A 15,007-nucleotide genomic window follows, 5' to 3' on the forward strand; every position below is an offset into this window, starting at 1 on the left:
GCAACAGCACCTGAACCAGGAAAATCCACTCCAATTTAAAACAGGTTCCAATACTAAGAGTAAGCAAGACAAAATAAAATGGAACAAGAAAGGTTTGGAGCAACCTGGTCTATGGAAGTTGTCCCTGCCTATGGCAGGGGTGGGAATGAGACGAGCTTTAAGGTCCCTTCCCACCCAAACTATTCTATGATTCCATGAAAAAAATGCTCCCACCTTGTCCCTCTTCCATGGTCCAACCACCTTCTCTCACACAGGAGGCTGCAAGTGAAGAACCTGTTGTAAATTGGCTGTATTTATAAGCTAATTTTTTTTTTAATGGTGAAAGTAGGTAAAACTGGTCATATTTACTCTCTGCTGTGGACAATATAAATTTAGACTTCAATTAAGTAATGGATACAGCACCACCTGAAAGGCCAAAGGAAAGGTGAATGTCTCTAAACTTGGACTGAGGAAGTATTAAAGGAATTCAAAGAGGTTTAACCAGAAATACACTGTTTGAAGGTAATAAAGTGCCTGTACAGGGAAAACAGAAGGAGAAGACCAGGCTGGATGGTGCTTGGAGCAACCTGGGATAGTGGAAGGTGTCCCTGCCCACACCAGGGGGTGGAATAAGATGGTTTTTAAGGTCCCTTCCAACCCAAACCATTCTGGGATTCTATGAGAAAGAAGATGGCACAAGTCACCAAGACAGTGAAAGGGGAGAGAGGGCATGGAAGTTCAAGAAATAATTTAAATTATTATACTTAGAAGTCACTCTTTCCCTGATTTTCTTATCTAGGCATCCAAACTGCAGTGAGGGAAGGGAGGAGAGCTGCTGGGAAAACCCTGGAGCAGAAATTCGGGAAGATTTCCTAAGGCTGGATCAAACCTAAGCTTCAGCCCTACACTGGATTGCTTTTTATTAGGGTGGAAACAGTATATATCCTGTATTTGGGGACTGTAAAAACAACAGGTTCAGGTCAGAGCACTTCAGTATGGAAAAACCATTAGTAAACCAGGAAAAAATAGGATGATCAGGATGTGAAGGAGCTTGGATGGAAGATAAAAAGAAACTACCTGTGGAAGAAGCACTGAAAATAATGTGTGACAAATTCAGGACCAAGAATCAACTTGAAAGTGAATGATCAGAGCTGTTGGAGGAGGGACAGCTCAGAACACTCCACTGGAATTCCTTCAAGGAAATACAGGCCCCACGAAGGAAAGAAAGGAGACATCAGTTTAGCAAGAGGACTTGTGAGATATTTCTGAAGCACTCTGGCAACTGATGAAAGGATTTGTGGAAACCAGTTGCTTGAGGCACTGCAGCTGGAAAGGAACAGTGGTGACTGATCAAACTTGGTTCATGTTGAATGGTTTTGGGTAAAAGAGATTTATCAACAGAACTGGAACTTGGGTTACAGACATAAGGCACAACATGTTCTCTGATGGAAAGTTCTTGCTGCACAGAACCCCTGCAGAACTCGAATCTCTACAAATTACTCAATGTAACGAACAAGTTATAAAGGTAAAAGACAGATCCACCTCTTTGGAGTCACAGATTTATACAATTAAGGCCAGAAGGGACCAGTCTGTCACCTACAAGGAGACCCCGAATGTCAGGTGGCCTCCCACAATCCTCATGCAAACTCCCTGTTCCCTAAACTTCATCCAAGGGGATGAATAAACCGTCCTGCCCTTCCAAATACAACAACAAAGAAGAAATAAAAATCCCCTAATTGAAGTTTCTGCCCTTTTCACATCATTCTTTAAAACTTGGCCATATATATCCAATGGATTTATAAACATTCCCTCATCTCAAGAGCATTTATCTTTTCCAAGCACCTGGAGAAAGAGGACTGTGACTTAAAAAGCTCTAAAGGAAGGAAGTGGTGTAGAATTAACCAGTTCCTGCCCAATGAGCAGCTGTGCCAAGATGGAAATGTTTAGTTAAACTGAAAGGCAACTCTCTCTCTGGGAGACCTTCTAGCACCTTCCAGTGCCTAAAGGGGCTCCAGGAGAGCTGCAGAGGGACTTGGGACAAGGGCTGGAGGGACAGCACACAGGGAATGGCTTCCCACTGGCAGAGGGCAGGGAGAGATGGGATATGGGGAAGGAATTGTTGGCCGTGAGGGCGGGGAGGCCCTGGCACAGGTTGCCCAGAGAAGCTGTGGCTGCCCCTGGATCCCTGGAAGTGTCCAAGGTCTGGTTGGACAGGGCTTGGAGTAACCTGGGCTAGTGGAAGGTGTCCCTGCCCATGGCAGGGGGTAGGATGAGATGATCTTTAAGGTCCCTTCCAATCCAAACCATTCTGGGATTCTGGGAACTGCCCCTGCAACAAACTGAACAAGAGCATGGCTCAAATTCCCATGACAACTCCTCAGCTGCTTCAATTACCACATCAATAAAGATGTTTCCTCTTCTCAAGGAGCAGTTACAGATTTTGTGCTGGGTCTTTCCCAACAATATGTGGAATTTCCTCTTCACCACTCCGACCCTAATGTACCTCCACCTAAACTCAGCCCCCTCCATCCAACACGCTGAAAGGTGAGATGCTCCTGCTGCTGGTTCCACTCCAAAATTCCATCAAACCTTTTAAAGAGAAGAACAGCTTGAATGTGGCAGGCAGAGTCCCTGTCACTCTGGGCTCAGATCTGCTCACTTGCCATAATGCAGCAATGAAATGGAAAACCTGGTCAGTGAGTTGATACTCAGAATTCCTGGCTCTGGTTTGCTCCTGAAGGATGTTTTCAGCCCTGTCACTACAGCCCTGTCAAAGAGAGAGGCACAAACTCCACCAGCAGTCTTTAAAAAAAAATATATCCAAAGTCAAATGTGCTCTGAGGAATGGAATATATGCTTAATAATCTTAATGGAATATACTGGGTGAGAGATATTAATTAATAATTTACTTTCATTATCTCTTTGCCCTCCTCGAGCGATCTGATGGATAAACTGTGTAAGTAAAATGTATTTTTAAATCTCAAATGATGTCAAATATATCTCAGAAGGCTGAATTCAACCTCTTAATTAAAGAGGAGGGTTATTTAAGCTCCATGTGCCATCTCAGCGTTACATGGAAGACTTTAATTAGTCGAGGAGAGGGGAGAGGAGGGCAGGAAGCTGAATTGAGGCCAGTGACAGCAGCAAGTGAACACCTAAAAATGTATATTCTTGAAAAGAAGTTGTTCCCATTGGTACTGTGAGTGTAGTGCTGGAAGAACTGAAGTACCCACAGCTCTGCTCTGAACTACAGTGACACTGGGTGAGAGTCACACCAGGATTTCAGTGCAAAGAAGCTGAGAAGTAACTGGAAGATTCAAATAAGAGCTTGAGGAAGTTCCTAAATTCTTTTTTGATGGTGCTCATTTTAGTAAGTTTGACTAAGAATCTCTTCACATACCAAAAAACCCCAGAAACCTGTCTGATAAGTGACTGCAGTGGGAGAACAGCACTATGGAAAAATCTGGTCAACTTGAGGGTAAAAATGGAGCTCAGGCTCTGCAGCGCTCAAGGGCCAACAAATATTCACAGAAACAGAATTAAAAGGCACAGAAAACCCTCTGGCAGATGTTTTTTGAGAATCTAGCAACTTGTCAGGGAAAAATGATGGTGTTATTTTGGGTCACCACCACACACCGCCGGTGAATGGCAGGGATGGTGTCCAGCCAAACCTGCAGGTGCAGGATATTCTGAGGTTTTTTAAGGAAAAGGGGAGTTAGCTCCTGTCCCTACAGCATGTTAATTGGGGCAGCAGAGAGCTCGAGGACACCGTGGCAACAAGTTCTGGTGAGGCTTCCAAAGAGACACCAGGAAGGGGAATTTGGAGGAGGACACAAGAGCCAGTTCCATTCCCTGCTCCAAGGGACCGGAGACCAAACGGTGCAGAGGTGACAACATGAGATGAGTTCAGTGGAGTTCATGGCTCACCTTCCTCACCTCTACAACCCCAAAACAACAAGGAGAGCTAAACCAGCCCCTGGGTAATCTGTCACACAACTAAACATCCTTTTTGTCTCCAAAACTCACTGAGAAGCGACACGTACATGGAGCGGGGAACGGGAAACCGGGAGAAGCAGCTTTGCATAGAAAACTGGCCTCAGCTCAGCCCCTGCTGTTGTAAGTCACCATTCATTTAGGTCATTATTTAAGTTTACAGAGGGTCTGTGTTCCAAGTGTCACTAATAACAGTGGTATTAGAGAGAATTAGGGGGCGGAGGATCTCCTGTTTTCAGTCACAGAAAAGACAGAAATCCTTTTAATCGCGACCATGCCAATCCCCAGCGTTCTAAAGCAGCTAATTACACGTCAGGGACACCCAGTCATTCAAAGGAGCTGCCATCACTTCTCCTGCCATACTCCCATGCATTTATCCTGCCCATCCCAATTACCCTGGCTGCAGTTTGAAAGGATTTAGCACAAGTGTGCTGGGTGTTTTGATCAGCAGGATACACCCGCTGCCATGGAACTGAGAGGGAATAAATGGCAGGGAGAGGCTCCTGCCAAGCCATCTGAGGAGGAGATGCACTGTACATACAGAAACATCAAAGGCCCATCACCAGCTCACTCCAGTTCAATGCTTTTGGTTCATTCCTGCTTAAGCTGTTGGCTGGAGCACTCCAGACCTTCCTGAAAGAATGGGATAGAGCCCAGCACTGCAGCCATCCAACCCATTAGTTCATTTTCTGGATCAGCCTCATTAAAAGGGGCGTTTAAAGTGTTTTGTGAATTTTCCCCCTGCACTCCAAATAGCAAATCCTTTTCTATCTCCATGACAGTTGTGGCTGACCCATTCCTGGAAGTGTCCAAGACCATGTTGGACAGCACTTGGAACAATCTGGGATAGTGGAAGGTGTCCCTGCCCATGGCAGGGCGGTGGAATGAGTCGGCCTTTAAGGTCTTTAAGGTCTCTTCGCACCCAAACCACAATTCTTGGATGAAAGCCACATGAAAACAGGCAGGAACAAACAAATCCAGGCTATTTTTAAGTGACAAGGCCTCTGTCTCACTGATGCCACTGACATAACTTCCATTGGTCTGATTTGATTTATATTTGTTGGACAAAAACCAACATCAAATCACTGTCGTTATTGACAGTCCTAAAAACACCCAACCCAGCTCTTCTAGTTATAACACATTTCTCACAAAGAAGATAATTTCTGTGTATTTCAAATTTGGATTTGTAGCTGCCATCTCCAGAAAGCCTCTGGTTTTCATCAATGTGCAACATCTTTAGTCAGACAGTTTAAACCCCATAAATTTGACAACAGTAGGAGAGGCTAAAACGAAGGTTTTAGGGCTGTGCCAAATGCCTGTTGGCCAAGAACTGCTCCAATATCCTGAGTAAATATCCCAGCAGCTAAAAAGCCCAACAGGGAATGCTCTAGTTTGAAATGTCTCTGTAACTCTTTTTGGGAACTGCGAGGTACTTTCTGGTCAGGCCATCAACATTCCCTTCCAAGGGATCACAGTGAAAACTCCCAACTCCACAAAACTCCATTAAAATGGCTGGGATCAGGATACAGCCCTGACTGCTGCCACAAACACACACCAAATCTGGGCCATCAACACATATTAAGGTCACTGACACAGAACACAGTTTTAAGACCAATCCTGCCACCAAAGAGTCCTGCCAAAAGCTACCCCAAACCAAAGATTATTGCCAAATCAAAGCTTAAGACTTTGATTGAAATAACATTATCAAGTTAAATAACTTCAGAGTGCAAGGCTTGAAATAAGAGCAAAGTTTATTTTAACAAAAACTCCTAAAATCTGCTGGTTAATTACTCAGTGAGTTTGAAAGAAGCTGATGAGCACTGGGAGGTGAGGGCTGCACTATGATGGAGCTGGGCTGGGAGGAAGAACATAAACCTTCTGCTAAGAAAATTATTAATTAAAACAAGCTCAATTCCAGGGATAAAAAGTGTGGGGGGGGAAGTGTGATCTTTTCCAACTGAACATCCACAGCTCAGGATTATGGGCAAAATCTCACACTGAATCTTAGTAATTTGCAGGGAAAAGTGTGACTCCAGCTTTGGACTGGAGTTAAGCTCACACCCAGGGAACCACAATCCTGCATTAAGGCAGCAATTAATTTGAGTTTTGGAAATTCTTACACTAATTTTAGTGGTTTTATCTATATGAAAAATCAAACCTTCTTTTTTATGAAACCCCGTTACAAGTACCATGGGTTTCTTTTTTCTAGCAGTGGCCAACAGCAAACACTTAAGGAAAGAGGATCCAAGTAATTATAATGTGACTTTTTCCCCATCAAACCCTTTCAGCTTCTGATAATGATCAATTTGTGATTTACTGACCCAGAATTTGTAGCTTATCACAGTAGTCACCAGTGGGCTTAAATGAACCACAATTTCTCCTCCAATACGTTCAGCTATGTGGAATTTTTCAGCAGCAAGACAAAGATGAACCCTCACAAATGAAGGCAAAAACTGATCTACAAATCACAAATGTTACAAAACCATGAAAAACTTACCAGTCTTATGTTAGGCAATGAAACAAACAGAGTTAAGTCAAATATCCCTGAAGAACTGTGTAAACAGAGCAAATAATTAATGAAAGTTCTAACTTATGGCTTGACTGGAGCCTGAAGTCAGACCCTGCAAATAAAGTTCCTCTCTATTAGTAAACTAGAAAAGTTAACTTTTATGAACAGCAAAACAGAAAAAAACCCCAACAAATTAAGAGGATTTCTTTTAACAAGTCAACATGTATAAATCAGAACTAGGGAACAGCCCAACCTGAGCAGCTCTGTTACAGAATCATAGAATAATTTGGGTCAGAAGAGACCTCTGGAGGTCTCTAATCCAACCCTGTCCAGTTGAGTTTTGAATATCCCCAAGGATGGGAATTCTACTGCCTTTTCAGATTGTTGTTCTGCCCCTCTGAGTAGGAAAATATTTCTCTTTATATTCATCTGGGATTTTCTTTGACACAACTTTAGCCCACTGTCCCTCACATCTTCACCGTGCCCCTCTGAGAAGAGCCTGGCTCTGCCTCCCCTGGAACCACAGAGTATCCTGAGTTGGAAGGGACCCATGAGGATCACTGAAGTCCAACTCCTGACCCTGCACAGGTCCCCCCAATTAAAACCAACCTATTAAGACAGTCAAAAACCAAAATATGGGACGTCCCCAGAGCCAGCCTGGACAAACCCAGCTCTTACGATCTCCCTCCACGTAATTTGTGCTTCAACCCTCACGCCTCCTGCCCACACAAGGGTCCCACAAATGCTGGACAGAAAGGTCTAATCCCTTTCCACAACCTGCTGAAGACTCTTAATGAGGTCCCTTAATTGCTACAAGAGTGCACTGCTGACTCAAAGCCAACACGTGAGTAATGGGATTTCATTATAATCACACATATGTTTATAGAGCATTCAGAAGATCAACAGAAACAAGTCTGCTGATTTTTATCAATTCATAATGCTTTTGCAAACATTTGGGATCTCATACTTCAGGAGAAAAAGGTGGGGGAATTAAAAAAACAATCCATAAAAAAAGTGGAGGTAGAAATTGTTGTTTTAAGAAGACGGTAAGAGACAACAACTCAAGTATAAGGACTTTATGAGGGAAAAAGTAACAGCCAGAACTTACCCTATGAAGTTAAAAGCAACCTGTGCCCACCACAGAGGAGGAGCATCTTAAATAATTTCTTCTCTATTCACAGAACAAAAAGGTAGATCTGGTCTGCCACCAGACCCACTTCAAGGGAACCCACACAAGAACAAATTGCAGTAACTCCAGACTGGCTACAACAAACCACAACTGAACTGCAACGCTACAAAAACGAGGCTTAATTTCCAAGGAAATTAGTTTTTCCCATAACATGGAAAAAACCCAGAAGAAAGGTTAAATTCCAGGAGACACTCTCCACCAATTCTTTCACTTACTCCAGATCACATTCACTTCTCCTGGTACCATCACACCAGCATCTGTTCCATCGTGGCTAATTAATGTCAAACCAAAAGGTAATTCACTAACTGCAAACTGCTCACTGCAATCTTCCAAACTCCAGAAAACAGCCTTTCATAAAGACCCCGGGAACAGCCGAGCTCTCACTCCTGCCTCGTACCTCTTGGTGCATAAAGAAAAGCCAAAGCAGACAGAAACACCCAAACACTGACACCACAGAACCAAGTGTCTGACTCCCCAGTTATTTGCTATTTCCTCTGGTAAGAGGGAAATGTGGGAAAGCAGAAAACTGGGATTTACCAGGAAGCTGCAGCCAAGGAGGATCTGCTCCCCTCCAGTCGCTCACCAGGGGTTTGTTTAACTGTTTAACCTTCAGAGAGGATATTGGTGCATCATGTCAGCGGCTTCCTGACAGTGACAAACAGAATTAAGACCAGATAATTCTACATTTGATGGTACAGACATACAGTTCCAGTGGTGTTACTTTGATCCTGCATCACATGAACCTAGAACCAGGCTACACAAGTCCTAATACTTATTTTCATTCTCCCCTATTGCTTTAAAAAGGCAACGCCTCAAACAACGACTTTTTTTTTTCTTTTACAGATACTATAGTAAGCAATATTTCTTTCAAAATTGCAGCTGTCCAACACTTTGAGTCTGTTCTTTTTAAAATGAAACAGCCAGAACAAATGGTGGTGGCAAGACCAACGTAAAGAGGTCATCGATTATTAAAATCTCCTTACTATAAATCGTGGATGTTGCTTGTCAGCTCGGTGTGTGACTGTGGAATGAATAAGTAGGTAAAATTCCACTAAGGCTCGAGTTTGCTCGATCATTCTGCTGTGCAAAAAATAGAAATAAAAGCTCTCCCCGTCCTTTGGCCCCTTAGTACCAAAACATTCATACAAAGCAGTGAGAAAAGAACTGCAGTGGTGCAACGTTGCTGATCCCAGTCCTGCCTTTCCTGAGTCCACCCCGGTGCTACTTATGAATTTGCCTACTCGAGAAATGCAATAAAACAGAAAAAAAAAAAAAGATGGCTTCATTCTGCTTCAGTGATCTATATCCAAGGAAAGCACATAAATTTTCCAATGAAATCCATAAGTGAGAGTCGAGGCCAAGCCCTACCTATATATCTTCAAAGGTACAGAGACAAAGAGGTGCCAACCCGGTGCCCTCTGAAAGCACAAAATCTCCTCCACACTCGGGTCAGCAGTTTTCCCCAGATTAACAGATGTAAAGCTGATCTTGTCAGCCTGTGCCTGGAGGGGTTTGGGCTGGCCAAAAACCTGCTGAGCAGCCACATTTTAGGGGTTCACGGTGCTCTCTGAGAGTTCAGAGTGAGGAAGGGATGAGAACAAGGCGAGTAACAGCAACTTCCCTTCGTTCCCTCTGCCTCCAAAGTGGGAGAGAAAAGGGAAGCCCATCCCTCAGACTGAGCTGTTCTCCTCTTTTTTAAGCTATTCCCACATAAACTGGGAAGGTAAAATGGAATGTCCAGGAAACGCTGTGGAGATTTTTATACATCTCTCGTACAAAAATTTCCACGGGTTTTTAATTTTTTTTTTTTCCTTGTTAACGTTTTTCTTGCCCGTCTCTAACACTTCCCGTGCTGTTTCCATCAAAATGTTTCCTCTTACCGGCAGCAACATATCATTTTATCAGGATGCCAGGAGATCATTTCCACACAATGCTAGCAGATGTAATTTTCTTAGATGCACACACAGTTCATCATTTAGATACTAAGATGACAAGGTGATCGCAGGGTGACTCTGCAATGCAAGTTTGCTGTTTGGTATTTGGAATTCTCAAATGATAAAAAAAAGACTTATCAAATATAAATATCTTTAAGAAAAAAGTAACAAAAGTGCTACATATGATCAAGGAAAACAATTCCATTAGTTCCTGCTACTTAAAGTAGGTTTGCTTTACAAATATTACCACATCCATTATCAGTATGGCTTCCAATTATTAATTAAATTGCTCGTAGCAGTATAGCTTTCTCACACCTTAACAAAGACAGAGTAAAGAGAACACAAAACATTCACACCCCATTTCTCAGGTAAGAGATCCTCCTGCCTTTAAACAAACAAAAAAGTTCATATTTAGGAGAATATTTATGCTCTGATGGTTTCCCTAGCAAAGGTCAGGTGTCAAAGTTCTCCAACAACCTTTCAGGCTACTCAGGACGTAGGCATCGGTTACACAGACGTGTAAAAATCCACTCACCCATTTTATGACCTTAACAACCTTCCTGGAAAACATTGCTTTCAAAAGCGGCAAAGTGGAGAGGGGAGGAGGGCGGGGACAGAGAGAAGGCGAGAGGAGGAATAAAAGGTGAAATAGTTAATGACAGATCAATAAGAGTCTAGACCTCTTCTGAGCAGGCACTGCCAGCCATGCCAAAAAGGAATAGTGGTTCTGAGAAGTGGACTGTTGTCCATTAGACATTCAGCTCATTTGTCATTTGATCCCAGGCTGGGCTTCAACCCATGGTCCCAGAGGCAGAAGGCAGCACTTCTCCACTAAGCCACGCAGCTTGTGAGAGCAGAGGATGTCTGTGTTGAATATGTGAACGCCAACGGAAAATATGGGAATGTGTTTCCAATGGACATTCTCAGCACAGCACCCAAAAGTAGATCAAGTCACTGTATGACCAGTGAGGCACGGCTTATTGCAGCTGGAAATCATTTATTCCCAGGCTGAAGTGGGGGTTCTAAGTGTTCTTTTTACTCTCTGTTGATGCTCCCAGTGTGGTGTCCATCGACCCTGTGCCACTACCTCAGCTTGCATCCTTTCAGTCTCAGGGAAGGGAAAGCGTACGGACTATTGTTTCAACACGATCTCTAAGGTTATCCAAGGTTTTTAAGTGTAGCCTAAGACTTGGAATCGAGGGCTGTCTAAAATACCTGGAAGCACTTTGAATGCTAAGACAGAGCAGCAAGATTTTTTTTTTTTTTTTGATTTTTTTTTTTTTTTCTAGCCACTTGGGGCCGGGAGAGGGGAGGTTGGTTGGTTGATTGATTATTTATTGGGAATTAATACTGAGAGAGTATATGCAAAGGCTGAGGGCACCATGCCATCTTCACAGAACAAGACCCTAACAGCTAAACTGACGTACAAGAAACTGCAAAGTTATACTGTAAGAACACATATTAAGGACCGAGGAAAGTCTGCTAAGGTGCTACGTCTAAAACTAAGTTACTTCTTGCTTTGACCCTCCCCTCTCTTTGTATCAGTCGTCGTCGAGAGCCTCTGTCTTGATCTCGTTGGCTCCTTGCCGGGCCAGTGCCAGGATGGTGTGGTTGACTGCTGCCATCTCCACAGCTAAGGAAATGGGGTCTTGGTGGTCACTATGGCTAGTGCTGTCATCCTGGGAATGTGGGAAGGAGGAGAGAGAAGCAGGGTTATTCCACAGGTAGGAAATCGGTGGGTAAAATGAGTGTGTCCAGTAATGAGCTACAGGGCAGGGGACTGTTGGTTATGGGGGCAGAAAGTGAATTTACAAAGCGGGTTTAGGATTGATTTCCCTCACTGTGCAGACAAAGGAGTGGGGGACCCACCTTTCAAAGAAAATAATAGATGATAAAGATAAAAGTGATACACGAAGTAAGTCAGGAAACCAAATTAAGACAGGAATCATTAGGCACTGCACAAATTCATGGAACAGACAGTTCTGGTCACCCCAAGGGCATCCCTGCCCATGGCAGGGGTTGGAACAAGAGAAGCTTTAAGGTTCCTTCCAACCCAAACCATTCTGGGATTCTCGGATTCTACTTAGAGGACACAAAAGAACCAGAAAGGCAGAGAGAAGAACATCCCAGGGAAGAGGCAGGAGGTGGCTTCCTTACAAGGAGAGGTTGAACAGACTCAGGTCCTCCAGTTTGGGAAAGAAATGGCTGATGGTTGATATGGTAAATGTTTATTACAAATAACTGGGAAACAGAGAACAATTGTTCATGGCTTCGTTTATGATTTCATGAGCAAAGGTACCCTCTGGAATGTGTTCCAAAGCACTGCTTCACTTAGTTCAGCTTGGGATTCACTCATTTTCAGGTCAGACACAAGTAAAACTGGCTTTAAAAGGTTTCAGGGGTTAAAAAAGATCCAGGGAAAATTAGTCTACTAAAAAGTAGGAAAAATGAAAGTGGATGCATGGTCTGGTTCAGGAAGCCTCTCAAAAGTACTGACTTCCACAAGCTCGAAGCTACTATAACAAAATAATTCTATATGTACTTTAAAAGTACTTTTTCTTTAAATGTTACTACTGATCTTGCTCAGAGCCAGGATACAAACCCAGCCTAAGCCAGTATCCTGTGAAGACACTGAATTCTCACAGGTATAAGGAAAAAGATGCTGAAAAACTCCTGGGCTGCCAAGAAAACAAAGGGAATGACTGTGGGGGACTGGAACCACCATAATTCAAATATGGCACTTAGGGCAAAATCATGTTTTCCCCTTTTTAAAACAGAATACTAATAGTTATCACACAGTTTTAAAATTACTATTAATTACAGAAAGGAAATTATAAACGTTTCTCAGTCTCCCAACAGCCTTTAAGTGGTGAACTCGTGAGATTTAAAATAAAATGCATAAAGCATCTTTAAATGAAGATGACAGATGGCAAATGTTGAGGAGGACAAAAAAACCCCAGGATTTGGTAAAATCCTCAGGTTATTTAAAAGAATGCATTAATTTACAACAAGTGTCTGGTAAACACTGTGATGTGCACACACTCTAAGGGCCTCTCAGTAATCTGCAGAAATACAGAGCCCTTAATTCTGGAGTTTAAGGCACTTTGTTAGGATTTGAATGAATTTTGTGTTTTAAATTTTATTAGAGTTTCAGTGTTGTTGTGGAAAACAGAATTTCTGGTTTTAACAGCTCAGGGATGTTAAATGGTCATCGGGAGAACTTCCATTTAATCCTCTTTGCTGCTAATGCCCAATTACAGCTCACAGAGGAGCCCAGCCAGATTACTGAGAAATGTCATTTTTAAGGCCTCTAAACAAAGATCTTTAAATTTTAATAACCAATTTATCACTCTTTTCGAAGTATTCTGGTTAATGCACAGAAGAAAAACACAGCTGGGGAGTTTACACCACGTTTCACCTCAGCATTCCAGTCCTGTTTCTGACTGACAGGGAATTATCTGTGCTCAGAGCACTTTCTAAATATTTCATGACAGTCACAGAGCAGCTTCTCCTCATCCAGAGCCAGAAAAGTTGGTTCCACCAAATCTGCTGGTGATGACCTATAAAAAGGGTTTTAATACCCATCAGCAGCAGAGCAGCTGGGGATGCCTGTGCCAGATATTCCTTGTACTGGGCCACAGCCAAGTGTGTGAGGGACTCATTCCAGGACACTCAGCAGCAATTACACTCCACCAGCAGCTTTTGGAGAGGGAGAGCTACTTAATTCTCCCCCAAAAGAGTCAATGGGAAGTGATGTGCCCACCCCAGATGCTGGGGCAGCACAGAATCATTTCATTTCAAAACTAAGAGAGAACTGGTGGAATCCACTGGTGCCAAGCACACACACAGCCCTGGGGGGGTTTGGCCAACACTGGAGGAAAATTGGGAAGGGGGTGCAATACCTGTCAGGAAGGTGTGTGAAGGAAGGGTCACCAACTTTAGGGTAGGTGAGGGCTCAGAGTGCGGGAAGGGCTATTCTTTTGCTAGAGAATTTAAAAAAGAAGTTGCTGTCAAGGGTTAAAAATAACCAAGAAAGGAGAGAATAGGCAAGAATTAAAATGCAAAAATGAACAAAAAAAAGAAGACAGGTAATATGTAAACAATCCAAATAGTGGCACACTGCTGCAGAACAATAGGGAATAGGCCAAATAAAGGTCAAACTTAATCAAATCCTTTCCCCCCCACCCTTCACCCTTTGTCTGTCAGTGTCTTAGGGACGGATCCTGAGATGCTCCTGAAAGGTTCCCCCACAAAACAAGCAGAGGGAGCTCAGGACCTTCCAGGAGGGTGCTCAGTGCTCATTTTCTTGCTGGGGAAGGCTGACACAGGGAATGTAAAGTGTCCTGGGCACAGTGTCTGGGGTCAGATCAGCCGCTCACAGCAGCCTTAGCCCAGGTCAGAACAGGGCATTTCTTGCAGAAATAAAGAATAGGTGCAAGAGATCCCCAGTTTTCAGGGAAGCTTGTTGGTGCCTGATCTACAGAAGCAACTGTTTAAAGACCTGTAACATCCTCTCCTGAGGGAGGGTAACTATAACAGAGCCAAGGAGGGCACAAGGTGTGGTGGGCACTGGGTGAGCTGACACTCTCCCCACGTGTATCATACACTGCGTGTGGTGTGAGGGGTGTAACTTGCTTGTTTGGAGCAGATCCTCCTGTCTTCTTCTACCTTCTCTGCTTCTCTGCCTCCCTCTGAACATCTTCCCTCCTCCTCCCCGTTGCGTACTTGCCAAGCGTCCTGTGGGGAGGCAACAAATCCACGGGGATGAATGCTGAACGCTCACCCTCTCCCCATCAAAATGACATAAAACCAAATCAAAAACAAGAGATTACTCTCAAGAGGTCAAGGGCCTCCTGAGGTGTGAGTGAATCTCCCTTTTTGGGCCCCGTGGCTCAGCCCTGGTTCTCACCTGCTCTGAGTAGTCGTTGCCATCCACGTCGTCGCTGTTGGAATGGCCTCCTGGACTCTGTACATCTATTCCATGGCTCTCCAGGATTGCTGCTTCTTCGAAAAAAGCAAATGGATCCCTAATTTATCTGATGCATTGGGGTAATTTAAAGTAACTAGGTGTTTGGTTGGAATAACTGGAGGAACAGAGTTAGTTCTCAGCCTCTTCCTCTTCACTCTCCAGTATTTGGGAGCACATGTACAAACACTGGTTAGCCTGAAATCCTTCCCTGCCAATTAACAGATCTGTTGGAGAGTGAGAATCCCTGTTTTCCAGCCAGTCCTACTAGAAATTAGCTTGATTTCTAATGTACTGGAGTGGCAAAAGAATTCCCTGTAGCTCTTCCCACATACTTTGGACTGGCAGGACTTGAGGGGGGCAGGGAGTGTCTGCAAATAGATGGAGAAATTTTTGAAGGCACTTAAGGGATTTAAAAACAAACATATCCATCTTCC

General features: G+C 43.6%; 1 protein-coding gene across 9 annotated transcripts in view; it reads right to left on the minus strand.

Moving 5' to 3' along the window:
• Nucleotides 1–7,818: 7,818 nt before the first annotated feature.
• Nucleotides 7,819–15,007, minus strand: part of HMBOX1 (homeobox containing 1) — a 109,792-nt gene continuing 102,603 nt past the window's right edge. For 3 of the 9 annotated variants that reach the window (XM_051812150.1, XM_051812105.1, XM_051812114.1), the window contains exons 9-11: nucleotides 14,514–14,608; nucleotides 14,240–14,341; nucleotides 7,819–11,283 (exon numbers count right to left, since the gene is read on the minus strand). In XM_051812150.1, the coding sequence (XP_051668110.1) occupies nucleotides 11,146–11,283; nucleotides 14,240–14,341; nucleotides 14,514–14,608 (335 nt within the window). In that variant the 3' untranslated portion in view covers nucleotides 7,819–11,145. Of the gene's footprint in view, nucleotides 11,284–13,506; nucleotides 13,588–14,239; nucleotides 14,342–14,513; nucleotides 14,609–15,007 lie in introns of all 9 variants that reach the window. The other 6 variants (XM_051812168.1, XM_051812161.1, XM_051812130.1 and 3 more) reach the window with 6 other exon arrangements.

This window comes from Manacus candei, unplaced genomic scaffold, assembly GCF_025592945.1.
Source record: "Manacus candei isolate 608988 ecotype Guabito, Panama unplaced genomic scaffold, ASM2559294v1 h1tg000007l, whole genome shotgun sequence".
NCBI classification, from domain to species: domain Eukaryota; kingdom Metazoa; phylum Chordata; class Aves; order Passeriformes; family Pipridae; genus Manacus; species Manacus candei.